At 37.2% G+C, this 18308-nt stretch overlaps 1 protein-coding gene across 1 annotated transcript; it reads left to right on the top strand.

The window, feature by feature from the left end:
* The first annotated feature begins 4121 nt into the window (after nt 1–4121).
* Nucleotides 4122–18036, top strand: LOC130854023 (solute carrier family 7 member 13-like). Its single transcript, XM_057736596.1, has 4 exons — nt 4122–4921; nt 11758–11889; nt 14536–14897; nt 17717–18036. The coding sequence occupies exons 1-4, from the start codon at nt 4255–4257 to the stop codon at nt 17990–17992; spliced, it is 1437 nt and encodes a 478-aa protein (XP_057592579.1). The 5' UTR covers nt 4122–4254; the 3' UTR covers nt 17993–18036.
* The last annotated feature ends 272 nt before the right edge of the window (nt 18037–18308 follow it).

Below are 18308 nucleotides of genomic sequence, written 5' to 3'. Positions count from 1 at the left end.
AACAGGAACCATCTATACAAGTCCAAACCTCTGAGGATTCTAGTATTCCCTTCACAATCATCCACATCGAAGCAAACACAAAATCTCTTCAGCAGAAATTTAAAATTAGTGATTGAAAGCAAACATTTATTATCTCATATTTTCCATCAGCTAGGAATTTGAAAGAGCATTAGCTGGGTGGGTCTGAATCAGAGTATATCATGATCTCAGGCAATATATGGGCCGGGACTACAGCCACCTGAAGACTTGACTGAGGCTGGAAGATCCTCTTCCAAATGACTCTCTCACATGTTTTGACAAGAGGCTTAAGTTACTCACCGGCTGGGTCTCCCCATAAAGACCCCCACCAGGTGGGTCTTTCTCCTGATATGGCCAATGGCTTCCCCAGAACAAGTAATCTGACAGAGAGAGAGAGAGAGAGAGAAAGTGGTTGTAAGGGTGAGAGAAGGGGAGGGGAGGGGGAACAGACCTTCACTGCCTTTCGTAACATAATCTTATAGTTGACCTACCATCTCTTCTGTATTCTACTGTCACACAGATTGTCACAGTAGTGCTAGCACAATATGGGAGGGAAGTACACAAGAGTGTATGGATCACTTTAGAGGTTGGCCACCCCAGAGAGGACCTACCTGAGTTACAGTTCAAATACAACACCCATTATTACACAACTTTGTAAGGTATAAACCGGAAGATCCTCCTTGATCATTCTTCTGTCATTTGCCTCTTCACTCACTACACTCCAGACACAATACCTATCTTTCAGCTCCTGAGTAGATAAAGTTGTTTTTTACCTACAAGGCTCTACATATCTCTTCCTTCTGCCTGGAATTCTCCCTCCCAATCTCTGCATCTTAAGTTCTTAGTTTAATATCACTTCCACTGAGTGGTCTTTCGTGATTAAATTATGTCATCAGTGATATTTATGATAACAATGATATTTGTTGATATTTACTGCATGTTTATTATATGCCAGGTACCATTCCAGGAACTTTTTATGTTCTAACACATTTAATCCTCACAGTAACCTAATGAAATAGGTACATTTTACAAATGAGCAAACAGACACAAAGAAGTAACTTTCTTAAGACAAGAAAGCTAGGAACTGGTGAAGGATTTGAGGAATAACGTGACTGACGTGTCCTGAACAAGAAGAGAGGGGAATTGAGAGTAGATTGGACAGAACAGTCAGGAAACTGATCTTGTAGAGTCTCCTAGATCATGCTATGTTGATATTTCATACTAAGGGCAATAGGAAACCACTGGATAGTTGTAAGCAGGGAATATAATCTGCTTATTAAAGTAATATTTAAACATTTTTTTAATATAAAGAACAATAAACACTCAACCTAAGAAATTAAACCCTACAAATATTGTTGAAGAGCCCTATGCAACTCTCCCTTCCCATTTCCCCACTTAACCTCAGAAGTAGCTCCTGTCCTGAAACATCATTATATTTTTATTACATATGTATATATTCATAAAAAATAGATGGCATTCTTTTTTAATATTAACACTATATACTCACATACTATATATATTATATATATATATACACAGTGCAACTTGCTCTTTTGTTCAATTTTGTGTATTTGAATATATACACATTTACACTATTATCTCTAGTTCTCATATTGACAACTTTGGGATATTGCATTATGTAAATGTAGTAAAATTTGTATTTTAATTTTCCTGTTTGATGGACACTAATATGGCTTTAAAATTTTTACAAAGAGAAACTATACTGTCGTAATCATTCCTGCTGTTCATCTCTGTAAGGTATGCCCTAAGTATAAAACGATTTTAAAAAAAGAAAAAGGAAAAAACACAAAAACTATCATTATCTACAGACTAAATGATTATCAACATAATAGAATGAATAAGAAAATAATTATTAAGCAATTAATATGAGTCTAAGGTCAATTACGAACTACATACCAGCATCAAAATGTTCAAAAGATAGAATTTACAAGTGAAAATAAATACAATGTACCTAATTCTAAATTTAATCGAGAAAATGAAAGGACATTAAAGTTTACTTTTAGAGCATTCTATCTTTTTCTATGGAGAATGGAATGGAAAAGACACGAGCTTAAGGAGAAAAATGAGTTCAGAGTTTTTCACCAACACCTGCGAGAAAAATGATAGTGGCTATGATCAAGACATTTGTAGTAGAATTGGAGACACATGATCAAAAAGGATGCAATTTAGAAATAGAACCAAGAGGACTTAGTAATGGATTGGATGTAGGGGATGAAGAAAAGTATCAAAGATATTTAAATATAGTTTTGATCAACTGAGTGATAATGAAATCTACTGAGGCTTGAGATAAATTAGAATAGTAACAAGAGTTCCACCTTAACATAACAGTGATGAAGTTGCCTGTTACATACAAGTACATACAAGTAGAGGCTTCTGTTTCCAATTGTGTGGACTAGCTTGTATCAAAACAACTCTCCCACCAAAAACAATTAAAAATGTATAAAATATTAAAATGTCTATTTGAAAAAAATAAAAAATATATCAAAGCAGCAGAGGTTTAAGGAGTCAAAATCCTAAAGATTAAAAAAAAAACTGGAGAAGGCTTCCTAGGTGGCACAGTGGTTAAGAATCCGCCTGCCAATGCAGGGGACATGGGTTTGATCCCTGCTCCAGGAAGATCCCACATGCCACAGAGCAACTAAGCCTGTGCACCACAACTATTGAGCCTGTGCTTTAGAGCCCATGAGCCACATCTATTGAGCCCATGTGCTGCAACTACTGAAGCCCATGCTCCTAGAGCCCGTGCTACACAACAAGAGAAGCTACGGCAATGAGGAGCCCGCGCACCACAACGAAGAGTAGCCCCCACTCACCGCAACCAAAACAAAGCCCACGCACAGCAAAAAAGACCCAGCACAGCCAATAAAATAAATACATAAATTAAAAAAAAAACGAAAAACAGAAAACAAACAAAAAAACTGGAGAAATGAGCCTGACATTTATCATCACTTCTCCCCTAGAAGCATTTGACAATATGTAACTAGTGAACTAGAAAATACATCAAAATAAAATATCTAGACAGAAACATGGAGAGAGAAATAAAAGACTGAAATACAGAAAGCAGAATAAACATGTATAATGGGCACAAGTGTAATATACCTCTGGAATATAATTTCACATCCAACAGATGAGCAAAAACTGTAAGTCTGACAATAGTAAATGTTGGCAAAGCTGTGAAATTTGGAATCATCTAATAAAACAGCAGAACTCTGTGAACCAGCAATTCCATTCCTATGAACATCCTAAATAAACTCAAATATGTATTAAAGAAGAAATTGTAAAGAATGTCCATGTTGCATTGAATTTTATAGTGAAAAAAAGTCATCAAAAGGCAGATAGATACATCCACAAATAGAAAACTGTAAAGGCACCTTCATTCTTCCAGTTGCCAGGCCCACATACCTTGGTCAATCTTATTCTTTTCAATCAATAACCCCACATCTAAATCATCAGCAAATTCTGTAGGGTCTACTTTAAAAATATATCCAGTCCAATCACTTCATTCTTGTCCCTAAGCTTAAATACACTTGATAGTTCTATGTCCTTGGAGTGGCCCATTCCCAGCTCCTTGTCTTGTGTGAAGCTCTAATTCCAAAACTGCAAGTTATATGATAAATAATCCAGACAGCCAGCTACTGCACGCTTAGGAACATCCTTGGATCAGGAATCAGTAAATAGAAACCCAGGCAACTTCATTTATCTCCAATAGCAATAAACTCAATTCAGAGTAAAATTTTCCTCAGGAGTACCTATGGTAGAGATATAATTCACATACCATATACGACTCACCCACTTAGAGTGGGTTTTTGTATATTACAACTTTTTAAAACTTGTGGCAAAATGCATATAACACAAAATTTGTGACTTTGACCTTTTTAAGTGTACAATTCAGTGGCATTAATCATGTTCACAATGTTCTGCAACCATCACCTGGCATATTTGAATTTTTAAATAATTAACATGAGAAACATTTTAACTCTGGCCTTACAAGAGTTCACAAAATCTTAGAACAACTCACAAGTTAATCATTTTTAAAGCCAAGTTAACTGCAGTAATAAAATGCTTATGTAAGGACAATGGCTAAATCAAGAAAGCATGTTGCAGAAGAATCATTGGGGGAATGTATGAGTTAGCAATCTACATGAAATTTTAAAATTATTTTTCAGGATTTAAAAAAAAAAAAAAAAAAAAAAAAACAGGAAAAAAGGCAAAAGCATGCAACTCCTGAGGGCAATAGGATTCTTCCGTGGAAACATTTTAATATTTAGTGCCACAATAGGGGCAGGAATCTTTGTGTCTCCTAAAGGGGTATTAAAGTATTCCTCCCTGAACGTAGCCGTCTCCCTGAGTATCTGGGCTGCTTGTGCGGTGCTGGCTCTGATCTCCGCTCTCAGTCACGCAGAGCTGGGGACGACCTTCCCTAGAAGTGGAGCACAGTATTATTTCCTCAAAAGATCTCTTGGATCCTCTGTTGCTTTCCTCAGTCTTTGGATCAAACTGTTTACTCATCCCTTAAGACTAGCTACCGAAACCTTGTTATTATCTACCTATACCATTCAGCCTTTCTACGCAGGGTGCCCAGCTCCAGAGCTGCCAAAGAGGTGCCTAGCTTTGGCGATTCTGTGGTCTTTGGGACTTCTGAATACTCGAGGGGTGCAGACAGTGGCTTGGCTTCAAACTATCAGTACTTTGGCAAAGATGACTGTCCTCTGCTTCATTTCCCTCACTGGGATTGTGCTGTTAGGTATTGGGAAAAAGGAGAACGTTGCCAGGTTTGAGAACGCTTTCGACGCGGAACTTCCTAACGTCTCACAGATTGCAGAAGCCTTCCTGCAGGGATTGTTTGCCTATTCTGGCACGTCAATCCTCAACAGCATAGCAGGTAAATCTTTGTCTGAAATGCTTTTGTCGCAGGCATAAAATTTTGTCTACAACTCTCTGGAGAAAGATATATCTGATTTGTTGATTTGTGGGGAGCTGAATTGAATCTGCATGCTCTACGTGCATGTGGTTAATCATCATTAAGCCTTGGTAGATAATTATCTCTATAAAATACATAGAATTTAGTGTTTTTCAGGTCATTCCCCTATAACAAACTTGGGAATTTAATAAGATTTTCAACAGAAAATTAAGATAACTCTCAGGTTTTACTGTATTTTATTCTAGCAATTTTTCAAGACATTTTGAGTTAAATATTAATTACATAAGAAATATGTTAACATAATTGGTTTGTAAAAAAATAGAACAATCACAGATTTTATATATCCCCTACCACTTTGGTAAAATGTCACATCCTAATTTTGATTCCACAATATGTCTTAGAGAACTTTCCATATTAGTTCTTAAGCATGTAACACATTCTTTTAACTGCTGCATAATATTCCTTAGAATGGCTTTACCGCACTTTCACATTAGTGGATATTTGAAATGCTTACCATTTTTTACAGTTACAATGACTTGTGTAATATCCATGCTTCCCTGTTTATATGCACTGTTGTGTGTTCCCCCTCTGATGTCATGATACCTAAAGAATTTGGTAACAGTTGCATAGCTCTCTAGAGTAAACAAAAGAACTAAATAGAAAACAATTCACTATATTTGTTTCACATTTTAAAATTATAGGAGTATTAAATATTAAGGAATGTATTAAATATTGAAGTTGTATAAAACTTCCAAACAAAATCTTTGCAAAAATTTTAATAAGAAACTGGAGTTTAAAAAAAAAAAAGAAACTGGAGTTTGTTCCCCTAAATATAACAGTGCTATAGATTTTATGCTACAGATTTTGATAATACCTTATCAAAACTTTTAATGATTTCTTCAAATTCTCAATTCTGGAATTATCAAATTTTTTTATGTTCCCCAATCAATGAGACACATTGCTCACTCATGTAGATTACTAAAAATTTAATAGTTGATATGATTTTTGAGTATGTTATCATTTTCCCTTTTTATTGAGAAATGTAACTGAAATTTCTTGCAGTAAAATTAATGAATGTTTAAATATCAAGGCTTTTCAAATAATGATAAGACTTTAATTTACCTAGCACATATTAAGTATGACAGCAGTCACCTTGCTGCTAGTTTGGCCATTAAAAGGCACATGAGTCAAAATTAAAAATATTGGATATGCATGGAGGCAGAGTTTCCCAGGTCACTGCTCTTGGAACTACATTCTCCAGGGGTCACCTAGTCAGTGGGCAGTGGTGGGTTCTGCAAAAGTGAATAGTCAGATGTTGGTGCATCCCTTGGCTAAAGTAAAGCAGCCCACTAGAGCAAGCACAGGTGTTCCTGATAGTGGTCATTACCTAAAGATACAGCACAATGCAGCTTTAGACCTAATTCTGTGTGAAGGACTCATCTCATTCTCCTCCTACTCCTTGGTTTGATTTGGTATCAAACAAGTTAAACCTTGAATTAAGGACAAGAATCCCGTAACTGGAACTGATAGAGAAATATGAGTAACTTCAGATCAATATGGTTGTGTTTGAAAGGTCTCGTGAAATTTTCAGGATCTGCAGACTATTAGAGCAGAAAGTTGAATGCTGTGAGTGCAATAACATGGTCAGATCTTGTGGCTAACTGAATAGGCCTGGTTATCAGAACCAGCACTTCATTAACTTACCAAATTTAGAGATCTGGCTTCTCCTGTGTCAAAACAGGGTGATCCTGGCTAGAAAGAAATATCTCCTTCGTTTGGTTCTCAGAGTTTCTGAGCTGTCATATTCCTGACCAAGTGTAAATAGAATAGAGAGCTTGTGTCTAGATTCTTATATCAGGGCCTCCTAAAGGGATAACGCTGAATGCTAAGCACCACTAGACTACCTTTGAAATAAGGAATTATGTTAGATCTCAAAGCCATCAGTTCATTGTTCTCAGTAGCAGGTCTGACAATATTCAAAGGAGTCTCTAGTGACATAGAGAACTGTTGGGACTCTAGTGTTCTATCCACTCAACTACAAAAAGAACAAAGGCCACTGCTTCCATAACATGACCTGTGTGACTTTTGCAAGGGACAATCAGACAAGATACCATGGTATGCTGTTTAGAAAATCAGGATCACATGAAGCACATTAATTTTTGGAGCAATTTAAAGAGAGCCTCAGATTTAATAATCTGCCCAGAATTCCCATTGTTAGCAAAGGGGATTTAGGTGGAGAAATAGAGAGATGCATTATTGGCTGACCCTTAGAGAAAGTTGCATTTATAATGGCCCCATCAGCTTAGATTTGCATCCACTCCTCTGCCAAAGCCCTGAAAGCAGGCTTGAAAAGGCTCATTCCCCAGCTCTGTGCACAAAGTTGCCCAGAACAAGTGGTGACTTATGGCTGGAGCGACACCCTAATTGGCTTCCTATTAGACGAACTTTTCAGAGACAGAATACACATGAATACTTGCAAGCTCTCCTCCTGACACCTAGCATGTTGCAATATACAGTAGTCCCCCCTTATCCACAGGGGATATGTTCCAAGACCCCCAGTGGATGCCTGAAACCATGGATAGGACTGAACCCTGTATATACTATGTTTTCTCCTATGCTAAGGGATCAGGCCAGTGCATAAACAGTGTGCATCCTAGAAAAAGGGATGATTCTCGTCTTGGGCAGGACAAGCAGGATGGAATGAGATTTCATCATGATACTCAGAACAGCATGCAATTTAAAATTTACAAATTGTTTATTTCTGGAATGTTCCATATAATATTTTCAGACCATGGTTAATGGTAGATAAATGAAACCATGGAAAGTGAAACTGCAGATGTGTGGGTGGGAGGGGTACTGTATGTCGTTTCAGGGAGGAAAAATGACTTCTTGAGGATTGGTAAACCTGAAGCACCCATTCTCTTAAATTGCTGTAAGATGTAAATCTATGACAGATTTCAATCACCCTCAAGAAATCCACCTTAATCCTCCAGAAACTAAAGTTGTGAACACATGGGAGAAAAAAAAGGTTCATTACACAAAACTTTCCCCTCCCTTTATGGGAGACCAAGCAGGAGAGTTTAAGCAGGCAGGGCCACCACCGTAGGCTGCTCCTCCGCTCCTGTGGTTGGAGATCAGAGGCCCTGATCTTAGTTTACACTGAAGGTAGGAATATGGCAGGAAACACAATCCACTGCTTTCCTGGATACACTCATAATTTGGTAATATTCCCAGGTCCTAAAGATTTGACCAAAGCTGGGATCTGTTAGGGAGAATAAGGAATTTTCCACATTAAAAACATCCAGGCTAAACCAAGAGACAGCATTCCCAAGGGACTCTTTATAAAGGATGTTGTTTATTTGAACAGTGGTGGGAGAAGGGTAGGATGAGGAAGAAAGCATTCAGTTGGCACAGGTTAAATTTTTCTTATCTTTTACTCTTCCCTTCTTAAAGAAAAAAAATCCATGTTAGATATTAATGTGAGTTTTATAACGTCCCAAAGTTGGAGTTAAATTTTTAGTCAATTTTCTTATGGTGTAAATTCAAAACCATGTTTTCATAAACCATTAAGATTAACTTATAAATAATGATGTGCATGTATAAAACTAAAATTTTACATAAAATTTACTTTTTCTTGGTTTTAATAAGTGGTTGGTTAATAAATTGAACATATTAAATTTCACTAAAGAATATAACCTCATTCACAATTTATAATTCCCTTAAATTCTTTTAATTGCATGTTAAAATGTATTTAATTTTTAAGCACTTTGAATGTCTGACTTGCAAAGCCTTTCTAATCACTTATGTCCTCTAACGCTAAAATATTGTCTCAAATATGATGAATTTTAAATTCTCTTAAACACTTAAATACTGTTTATAAACTTAATATCTCTTATAATTTGAAATCACACATCTGAAAATCCATTTACATTTCAAATTTAAGTAACCAGGCTGCTCTTTCAGATTATCTAACATGCCAGATTCTCATAAAAATTGGACACTGGCACAAATTGTATAATTTAGCAGAAAATAAAAGGTGTCAAGGGTTTTCATTTACCTGATCATTGTTGTATTTAATTTGAAACATTCCCATCTTATATCGGGTTCCCAGAAGCAGAGCCTGAGATGGGGATCCTTGTGCAAGCACTTTATTGAGGGCTTGCTTCCCAGAGACAGCTGTGAAGAGTGAAGGAGGCAGGACAGCGTAGCATGGGGAGCTGAGCAAACATGTGGTTTCAGTTGAAGTCTAGCCTCAGCCAGATCCCGCAGAGCCACACTGCCCAACCTGGTAACCACCAGCCACGTATGGCTAGTGAGCATCTGAAGTGTAGTTAGTCAAGGTGAGGTGCTCCACAGTGTAAAATACACACCAAAGATCAAAATCTTGAATGAACCAAACAATGTCCAATAGCTCATTAATAATTTTTAATAAATGTTACATACTGCAATGATAACATTTTGGATGTTTGGGGATAAATATATATTATTAATTCAATTTCATCAATTTTTCTTTTACGTAGATACTAGAAAATTTTTAAGTACATAAACAGCTCACAGTATATTTTTATTAGGCAGTACTGCTAGGGTAGGAATGCTACAAAATGTTCCCAACTAGAGGCATTAGGGATGGGCTTTTGTACCTTTTATCAATTAATCAATGGCTGTGGGCTGCCTCTGAGGGGAGAATGTAAACCTCCAGATTTTCTAAGCAAGGCAGCTCCCCGCCCCCCCCCCACCCCGTCCCTGCCAAACCACCCAAGGACAAAGGGCAATTCTCAGGAGAAGGGTTCAGCTGTAGGGAACTAGTAGCCATTATTCACAGAAGCTGGAGGAGGGGAGAACCTGCCGGTCAAGTTGTAAAGTCATTTACTCACTCAGGGGATCAGAGTCTCTATCTAAGGTGATTGAAGCTGCTGGGTGGAAGATCCCAGCTTACACAGTCACTTACACTTTCCAGGTTCAAGATACGACCTGCGATCTGAGTACTTCATGCTCCAAGTTACATATAAACAGACTTGTTCTGTCACACTATTGCTATAGTAATAGGGAACCCCAAGACCTCGCAATTCAGCTGACATTGATTTTATATTGATATCTCCTGATTCCTTTCCTGTCAGAATTTGGGTGGACAGAATGTCTTGCTTCTACATGGCTTACAATAAATTTCTATCACTGCTTGAGCAGATTCAAAGAATCTCTTGACTGCCTGATGGACTCTAAAGTGTTTTCCTCTTATTATTTTATAACATCCTGAATTCCATTCACACTTTTCTCACTTATGATGACCTTGTGGTCATTTAAATACACTAAATTTGCCTAGGTAAGAAAAGTTTGCTTGAGAGAGTAAGGATGAGAGAAAGGAACTTCCTCAGAGGTCAAATTGCTTGGGGGAAAGAGATGGTGAGAGAACCACTACTTCTGAAAAAAGGAAGAAACTTACATGAGTAGGATGAAGAGACATACTACATACCAAACAGTATTTTTTTAAACAATTGTACATTTTTTATTTGTACACATCTATGGGCTGGCAATCTTTGTTGCTAACTGCAAAACCTGTTTCCCAGAAGGTCAGAGCCAGGTTAGAACCCCAGACCCTTTAGCTCCAGAGCCTATGCTCTTAACCACTCCTTTGAAGTTTCTTTTTAAGAAAAACAGCATGATGTTTAGGAATTTTGAGATAATATGTCAATTTTCAGAATTTGCTGTTGATGCAATGTCTCCTCCCCTGAGGTAAGGCCCCCTGCAATTGACGGAAACTGACCGAAACATTGTTAGGTGACTTGAGTTCATCCCTGCTGTTGGTTTAAAAATGTTATTATGTATTGGAGCACAAAGATTTTCCTAACTGAAGACCTCTATCCAAGAGGGTGGGAGTGTCAAAAAGGACTCCCTACCTTCTGTACAAGAAATCCATCACCTTGAGGTCCAAGAGATCTAACTAGTTACATTCATGCTGGAGGGTGCAGTGGTTACTCTCTGGTGTCAAACCAAACTTGGCTAAAATCCTGCCCTCACCATTTATTTGCTGTGTAACCTTGGGCAAGTCTCTTAACCTCTCTGAGTCCTTGTAGTTTCCTCTGTATTTGAAAGGTAGACAAAGCACAGTATATCCTTGGCGCTATCATGGGTATTCAGTACTACACTGTGGAAGCCTCTGTGGCAGGGCAAGACATAGATGAGCTCACAAAAGGTTGCCATGGCAGGGGCGGGGAGTTGGTTTTCCTTTTGCACCAACTGTTTCCTTTACATAGAAGGCTCCCCACTGAGATGGTCACATAGCTCCCTCCCTCACTTCCTTTAGGCCTTCCCTCAAATGTCATTTCTCCACTACCTTATTTAATGCAAACTCCCTCCCCAACTCTGCTCTTATCCCTGTTTCATTTTTCTCTTTTGTTATTGAGGTATAGTTGATTTGCAACATTATATAAGTTTCAGGTGTACAACATAGTGATTCTCAGGTGTTAAAGGCTATAGTCTATTTATAGTTATGAAATATTGGCTATAGTCCATGTGCTGTACAATATCTCCTTGTAGCTTATCATTTCATACATAATAGCTTGTCTTTTTCATCACTGTAAACCCATAATTGTGAAATGCATGGAATAATTGGATTTTTAGTATGATGGTGAGAAATGCAAGTTTTCAGGCAAAACTTGCATAAGACCAACGCAAAATCAGGCAGATGAGGAAACAGCAGACACATGAATAATACTTTCTCAACCTTTTTATTACAAAGAAGTCTTCAAAGGTCTCATAATAATATGTCCTTTTCTGATGAGTTATTTGTGTTTTTTTAGGAGAGATAAAAAATCCTGGTGAGAATATTCCCAAATCTCTGATTACTGTCCTTCCCATGGTGGCGGTGATTTACTTGCTGGCTAATGTATCCTACCTGGCAGTTTTGACTCCCAAGGAAATCATCTCTGCAGGTATGAATGTGTCCGGACAAGAGGAAATGGTCACTACCACCTCCCCTGAATAAGCAGGGACTCCTATATACTGCTATTTTTTCGATACACCCATAAGAGTATAAATGTGATGTGCTCCTGCTTTGGTTTTCATAAGGAAAGGAAAAATAATCATCTAAACAATCTATCTATAAAAAATGAGCACATGCTAAAGACTAAGGTCAAAGGGTAGGAGAATGTGAAAAAGCAAGAACCGACAAGGGAAAGAGAAGGAGGAGGAAGAGGAGAAGAGAGACATGAAGGAGAAAGAGGAAGGAGATGGAGAGAAACAGGAGGGAGCAAGGCAAGAAGGCAAAGAAGAAACACTTTGTTAGAAGATGCTCCACCCTTTAAGGTGCACCCTGATACCTACCCTCAAAATAGTTGTTTGGAACAAGCAGTACCATCTTCATTTTTCAGATGAGGAAACTGTAGTGCAGGGAAGTTAGTAATGAACAGGGTTAATAAGATTCAAAAATAGGTCTCAGTTATGCTCTTCCAATGATAAGAGATTGCTTCTTCTTCAAGTTATTGCTAGTAATGGGTTGTAAGTGCAGACAGCAACTTGCAATATCTGACCTTCAAAAATATGTTCTTCCCAATTCCACTAAGCGTGGTGCTCAACGCTACACAGCTACTACCTGAAAAAGACAGACTCAAATCCAGGTTGTTTGACTCCAAAACCTATGTTCTCAACCACCATACTAAAATGCCTCAATGCAAGCACACCAAATCAAAGCATAACTACCACTAGTAGGGCTTATTAGCAAAGCAATCAATAGTATGAATATATATTAATATATATCAGATGATGAATTTTATTAATACATGTAATCATATAACACACACATGACTAAATGGAGATATCACAAGAAGTTAATGGTAAATGGCACCATCAGAATGATAAGATTACAAGAAATTTTTATTTCCTTTTTTATACTGTTCATATTTTCCCCAATTACCATGTTGTACTTATGATCAGAAAAAAAATCATTTTTCTAATACCAAGTAATTATATTTCCTCAGAATCAAGCGATGAATTTTTATGACAGCACTGGGTCTTTTTTTAAAAAATGTTAAATTATGTTCACTTTACTTTAAAAAGGCAGAGTAGTATTTGAAATATATTAGAACAGTTCTTCTATCAAATTTTAATTTTTAAAACATAGTTACTCCTGAAAGAAGAGAAGTTTGGTTATCTAGGCAATTCATTTATTGAGAATGACTAACTCTTCAGATATTCTAGATAAAGGTCAAATAATACCTCAACAAAAACACAGACTACAAAAATATTGTAAATATAGATGCGCACAGGGGTCTATGACCACGTATAGTGTGTGTGGTTTTGGAGGGGCTGACTGTGTCACTCCAGTAACTAGAACTCCCTTGTAATGGATGTATTCTCAAGGCCAGAGGTCACAAAGAGGATCAGTCTGATGTGTGACACCAGTGAACTGGAGTTCTGCTCTATCATCTGCATTCAAAGCCTTTACAAAAATAAGAAGCTTTGAAATTCATTTTTTTAAAAAACCTATATTTTACATGGTTCTAAAAGTCAGAAGTTGTATTTATGCATCTTCTCTGAGACTAGTATAAAAATGTTATGTTGATTCTAAAAGAAAAAAGAGAAATACGAATTTTTAAAAGTAAACAAAAACACATTACTTCCCAGAATTTGATCTCACGGGAATAGAGTAACACACTAGAGGAGATTTTTTTTTAACTATTAAAATGAGGGAGAGAACTATAATTTACCTTTCACCCCACTTCCAAACCAGGCAGCATGTTCTGTAAAGACCCACCCCACTAATGTATCTTCTTTCCCACCCTCAGTGCCCAGGCCCTTATTTTTCTCACTTCGTTTACAGAAACAACCTCCTAATTTATACACTCACCTATAACTTCCTCCTTCCAATCCAGCCTCCATTCCGTCTCTAGAGATAACTCTATAAAACACAAATCTACTCCTGTCACCTCTCTGCCTAAATATTCCGTCATCTTGTTTTCTTGCATTCCTCCCAGTCTCACTGTCACAACTGCTGCAACCACCACCCCAGCACCCCAGCACCACCTTCCTTCAGACCAAATATCAGCTCCTAAGCTGACCATGGCAGGTTCTCCAAGATCTGGTTAAAGCTTAACTTTCCATATTCATCTCTTACCTCCTTGGGCACACACGTACCCTCACCACACGTCAGCCTTTCTAAACAATTTACTGTACTGTTTCCAGGATAGATACTATCTCTCTGCCTCCCCTACAATGCCATCTCACTGCCCCTAGTCTGATTCAGATGCCTATCTCATGCTTGATGTCCCACTTACAAGACCTATTCTAAGTTTAATACAATTTGAGCCCTGAAAAGTGCCTCTTAAATCCCATGCACAAGCTAGTCTTAGAAAGTTTGAAATGCAGTGGCAAATCACCCCTTCTAATGCATTCTACTGGCCAAAACAGACCACAAGGCCAGACCATATTCAAGAATAAGTAAAGAGATTCCCTTTCTTGGAAGGAGCTGCAAAATCATATTACAAAGTATATGGTTGCAGGAGGAAGTGAAAAATTAATGCCATATTTTCAATCAAGCAAAGAGACTGATTTTTTTTTGAAAATTTCTAAAATTTTTGTAGATGCTGTTGCTGTCACCTGGGCGGACAAAATAATCCCTTCCATGCAATGGGTCATTTCTTTTGGAATTTCAACTTCAATATTTAGCAACATGTGTTGTACAGTGCTTTCGGCATCGAGGATGATCTACACAGCAAGCCAAGAAGGACAACTGCCTTTGATCTTCTCGATGCTCAATAGCCACTCCTGTCCAACCATGGCTGTCAGCCAGATAATCATCTTAACTTCTGTTGTTATTATAACCTCAGATTTGATCAATTTAATAAAATATTCAGGATTAGCATTATGGTTTTTAAGAGGGTTACATATGATAGGTTTATTGAAACTAAGGTACCAGGAACCCAATCTACCTAGACCTTACAAGGTAAATCAAGATTAAAATGTTAATATTAAACTTCTATTCTCTTTTTAGGAATATAATTTTTTATTCTATATGGGATGCTTCTAACCAATCACGAGTCAAATTTATGAAACATCTGAACAAGACCTCCGTTTCCCAGGTTACTGATGTATAATTGATTGTATGGGCTACAGTTGGTTTGATTTTTCTAGAGTAAAAGGTCAAAACTGATTCTCCACAAGGAAGACAGATGTTATCCTTTTCGTCATCTTTCAGGATAACATTTTTTGAGGGGATAACATTGGCCCTGCTCAAAGCATTTCCTCAGTTCTTACCCAATGAGGGTGACATGGCATTCTCTTCTTGCTCATGTCCTTGATAAGGTCTTTGTTTTATACAATAAGATGTTAATCTAAGCCTTAGTTTAGGTGAATACAAAAATTTTGAACCTGAAAACTATAAAGATAGAATCACTATCCTCTAGGTAATGTCAGTAGGGCTACTGTAGGTTCCTAGAGTGTCTTTGTGCAAAATATAATAAAGCACTCCTTTTTCTAAATAGACACAGCCCCTTGCGCAGGCACAGCGTCTGGTGAGCAGAGCACAAGCTAGATATCAGCTCCCTTTTCCCCCCCTCAGATGGATATACTTGTAAAAGTAATGAACTACCTAAGCAACTATATGCAAAAGAAATAAAATCAGACTCTCATCTGAAAAGACCATTCTGACGATAGTATAGAAAGCGAATTAGGAGACATGAGCAGGTTCAGGTCAAACAGCTGGCAGAAATTTTCTTAGTTTTATCCCATTTAACTCAGGAGAATTCTAGAGCCCAGAGACTAAGTAAATTACCCTAGCTAAAATGATCAGGGCTGGAATTTAAACCACACGTTTTGATTCCAGAGACCAAATTTTTGTTATATTTACTGAAAAGATAGTGATGAAATTTTTATTCTATAAAGGACCCACTGAGGAAATTTTCTCTGATCTTAGCATCAGGAATACTTGGGCCTCTTCTAAACAACTGATTTGCTTGTTGTTGGCCTGCTTGGTGGCCTGCTTTCAGAATCTATATGGGGCTTTGTGGCATGCATTTTGTGAACCAAATTTATTCTTTACCTGTGTTTCTTTATTTCCCTCATTTCTTTTTCTTATTTTCACTTATTTTGTCTTGATATGAAATAAGCCATACCTTGCTATGATGTAAATCCCAAAAGGTTCCAAATGGTGTTTGTTTTGTTCTTTAATCATGTTATAAATATAATCCAGTAGCCCGTATAATTAAGATACTTTCTGGTCTTAGAGATTGTGTGGAAAATAAAATGAATGTCCCACATTTCATGCCAGCGACCATAAAACCACTTGAGTGCGCTTGTTAAAATCTGAATTCCCAGACTCACCCCTGGGGGTTCTAATTTAGTAGGTCTTTGATGGGCCCTAGGAATCTGTGTATTTATCAATTATATTGGGGATTCTTATGCAGTGAGGTCTATTGACCATATTTTAAGAAATACTAGCTTAGACAATTTTGACTTTCTTCCCTTCAAAAAGGCTTCCTCTTGACCCTGTCCTGTGTTGGAAAAAAGTGAACCATGATATCTTGGATTTCAGTCATCCATTTATTCAGCAAATATGCAGGGACTACCTACTATGTTTCAGGCACTCTACTAGGCAGTCCAGAGAAATAAAGACAAATCTTTCCATCAAGAATCTTCTTAGCCTCATAGAGGAGTAAGAAATGTATACAAATCTCTGTTATAAAGTTACCTAAGAAACGCCATTTTGTTGAGCACATTCTACTGAAGTATACTGAATGCAATTCTCACAAAGAAGACCAGCATTAGATTAAAAAAAAAAACAAAACATTTTGCAAATGGGTCTAAGAGGGTCTGACACTCAGACTTTCTATTTAAATGGTAATGACACACAAAACACACGTATTTCAGGAATATTTGATTAAAAGCCTCTGAATATATTTATCCCTTAGCTCCCACCAACCCACCACGTCCTTCCTTCAGTTGTGATGGGAGTGCGGGGCCCTGAGGGTCTCACTGTGCACTGTTTGGGGCCCCCGTGGGACAGGCACTTGGGGAGCCACCTTCTGATTCCTCTCTGCAAATGATCCTGAAGACCAATTAATTAGGTAGACCAAAGTTATACTGCTAGACAGTGACACTAAACCTTCTTTGTCTGTCCTAAATACCTCTGTATCCCTAGCATAGCACACGCCACGTAGGAATTCAGTGAATATTTCTTGAAAGAATGAGCAATTAAAATAACAGAGGTTGCATTTCTAACCAGACTTTTCTGATTCCAGCATTTCTGTTCTTTCTATTACTTGATGGTGCTGCCCTAAGAAAGATGGGCACAGGCTCCATTAAAGAAGCATCACAAACAAATATTACAGTTATGACATGACTAGGTTTCCAAATTCCCAAAACTAAGAATGCTGCAATGATTAATACTACAATGACATAGTTAATTTTTGATTTATGATGATCATGTTTAAAGGTCTTTTTTCTGTGCTTGGAAATGAAGCACTAATTATAGTAAACAAATAATAATATCTGGTAACTAGAGTAGGCATTCATGAAAACTATAGAATGAATAAAATTAAATAAATACAGTTCAACTTTTTTACAATCATTCAGTCTGCCACTGATTTACTTTCTATCATGTAAAACTGACACCGTCCTTCTAAGTATATTTGAAAATATATTTGTAGTTTTCTCTCTGGTGTTTGGAAACATTTGTTCTAAAAGAGTGTTCTTATGTTGTTTATAGAAACTTTTGAGGACAATGTCATTACTAATCTTAATCTTTTTTCTTTTTTTAACTTTCAGGCGCCTTTGCTGTTTATATTTGGATGCTTAGCTATATCTTTGTTTCTGATTTTGACGCCATTGATTCAGGCTCCTAAAATAGAGCATGTCTATGGGCTTATCTTTATATTCTGCGGACTCCTGTGTTACTGGATTCACGTTCGCCTTAATCAACATTCTGTCTGTTCTGTCAAAATCACATGTTATTTACAATTACTTTTTAATGTTTCACCATCTGAAGACCATGATGAAGATATTTCAACAGGAAAAAAAGACCTTAAAGAAATTTTTTCGTAAATGAGAAACTTTAAAATCTAAAATGTTTAGTGAATGAATATATTCTTGAAGGTAGACTTTGCTTTAAAACATACGCTCATGAACACAAAGCCTCCCACCTCCTGCCCAATCCCCAGTTACATGTATCAAATTTACCCCCCTCCCCGCTACATATTAAAATTCTTTACAATTCAAATTATTTTCCTTATAATGGAAACCTTAGTTCCATAGTTCCCAACATATTTCACACCACTTTCTTTCTGGTCAAAAAGCATGCGCGTGCACACACACACACACACACATGCACACACACCAAGTTTAAAGGACACAATATGTC

Source organism: Hippopotamus amphibius, chromosome 5 (genome assembly GCF_030028045.1).
Source record: "Hippopotamus amphibius kiboko isolate mHipAmp2 chromosome 5, mHipAmp2.hap2, whole genome shotgun sequence".
NCBI classification, from domain to species: Eukaryota; Metazoa; Chordata; class Mammalia; order Artiodactyla; family Hippopotamidae; genus Hippopotamus; species Hippopotamus amphibius.
Note: the sequence above shows the minus strand (reverse complement) of the source record. Positions and strands in the feature narration are given on the sequence as shown.

Coding starts and splice junctions, on each gene's coding strand:
- LOC130854023 (XM_057736596.1), top strand. CDS start 4,255: ATGCAACTCCTGAGGGCAATAGGATTCTTCCGTGGAAACATTTTAATA. Junction 11,890..14,535: donor CAAGGAAATCATCTCTGCAG/GTATGAATGTGT, acceptor AAATTTTTGTAG/ATGCTGTTGCTGTCACCTGG. Junction 14,898..17,716: donor ATCTACCTAGACCTTACAAG/GTAAATCAAGAT, acceptor TTTAACTTTCAG/GCGCCTTTGCTGTTTATATT.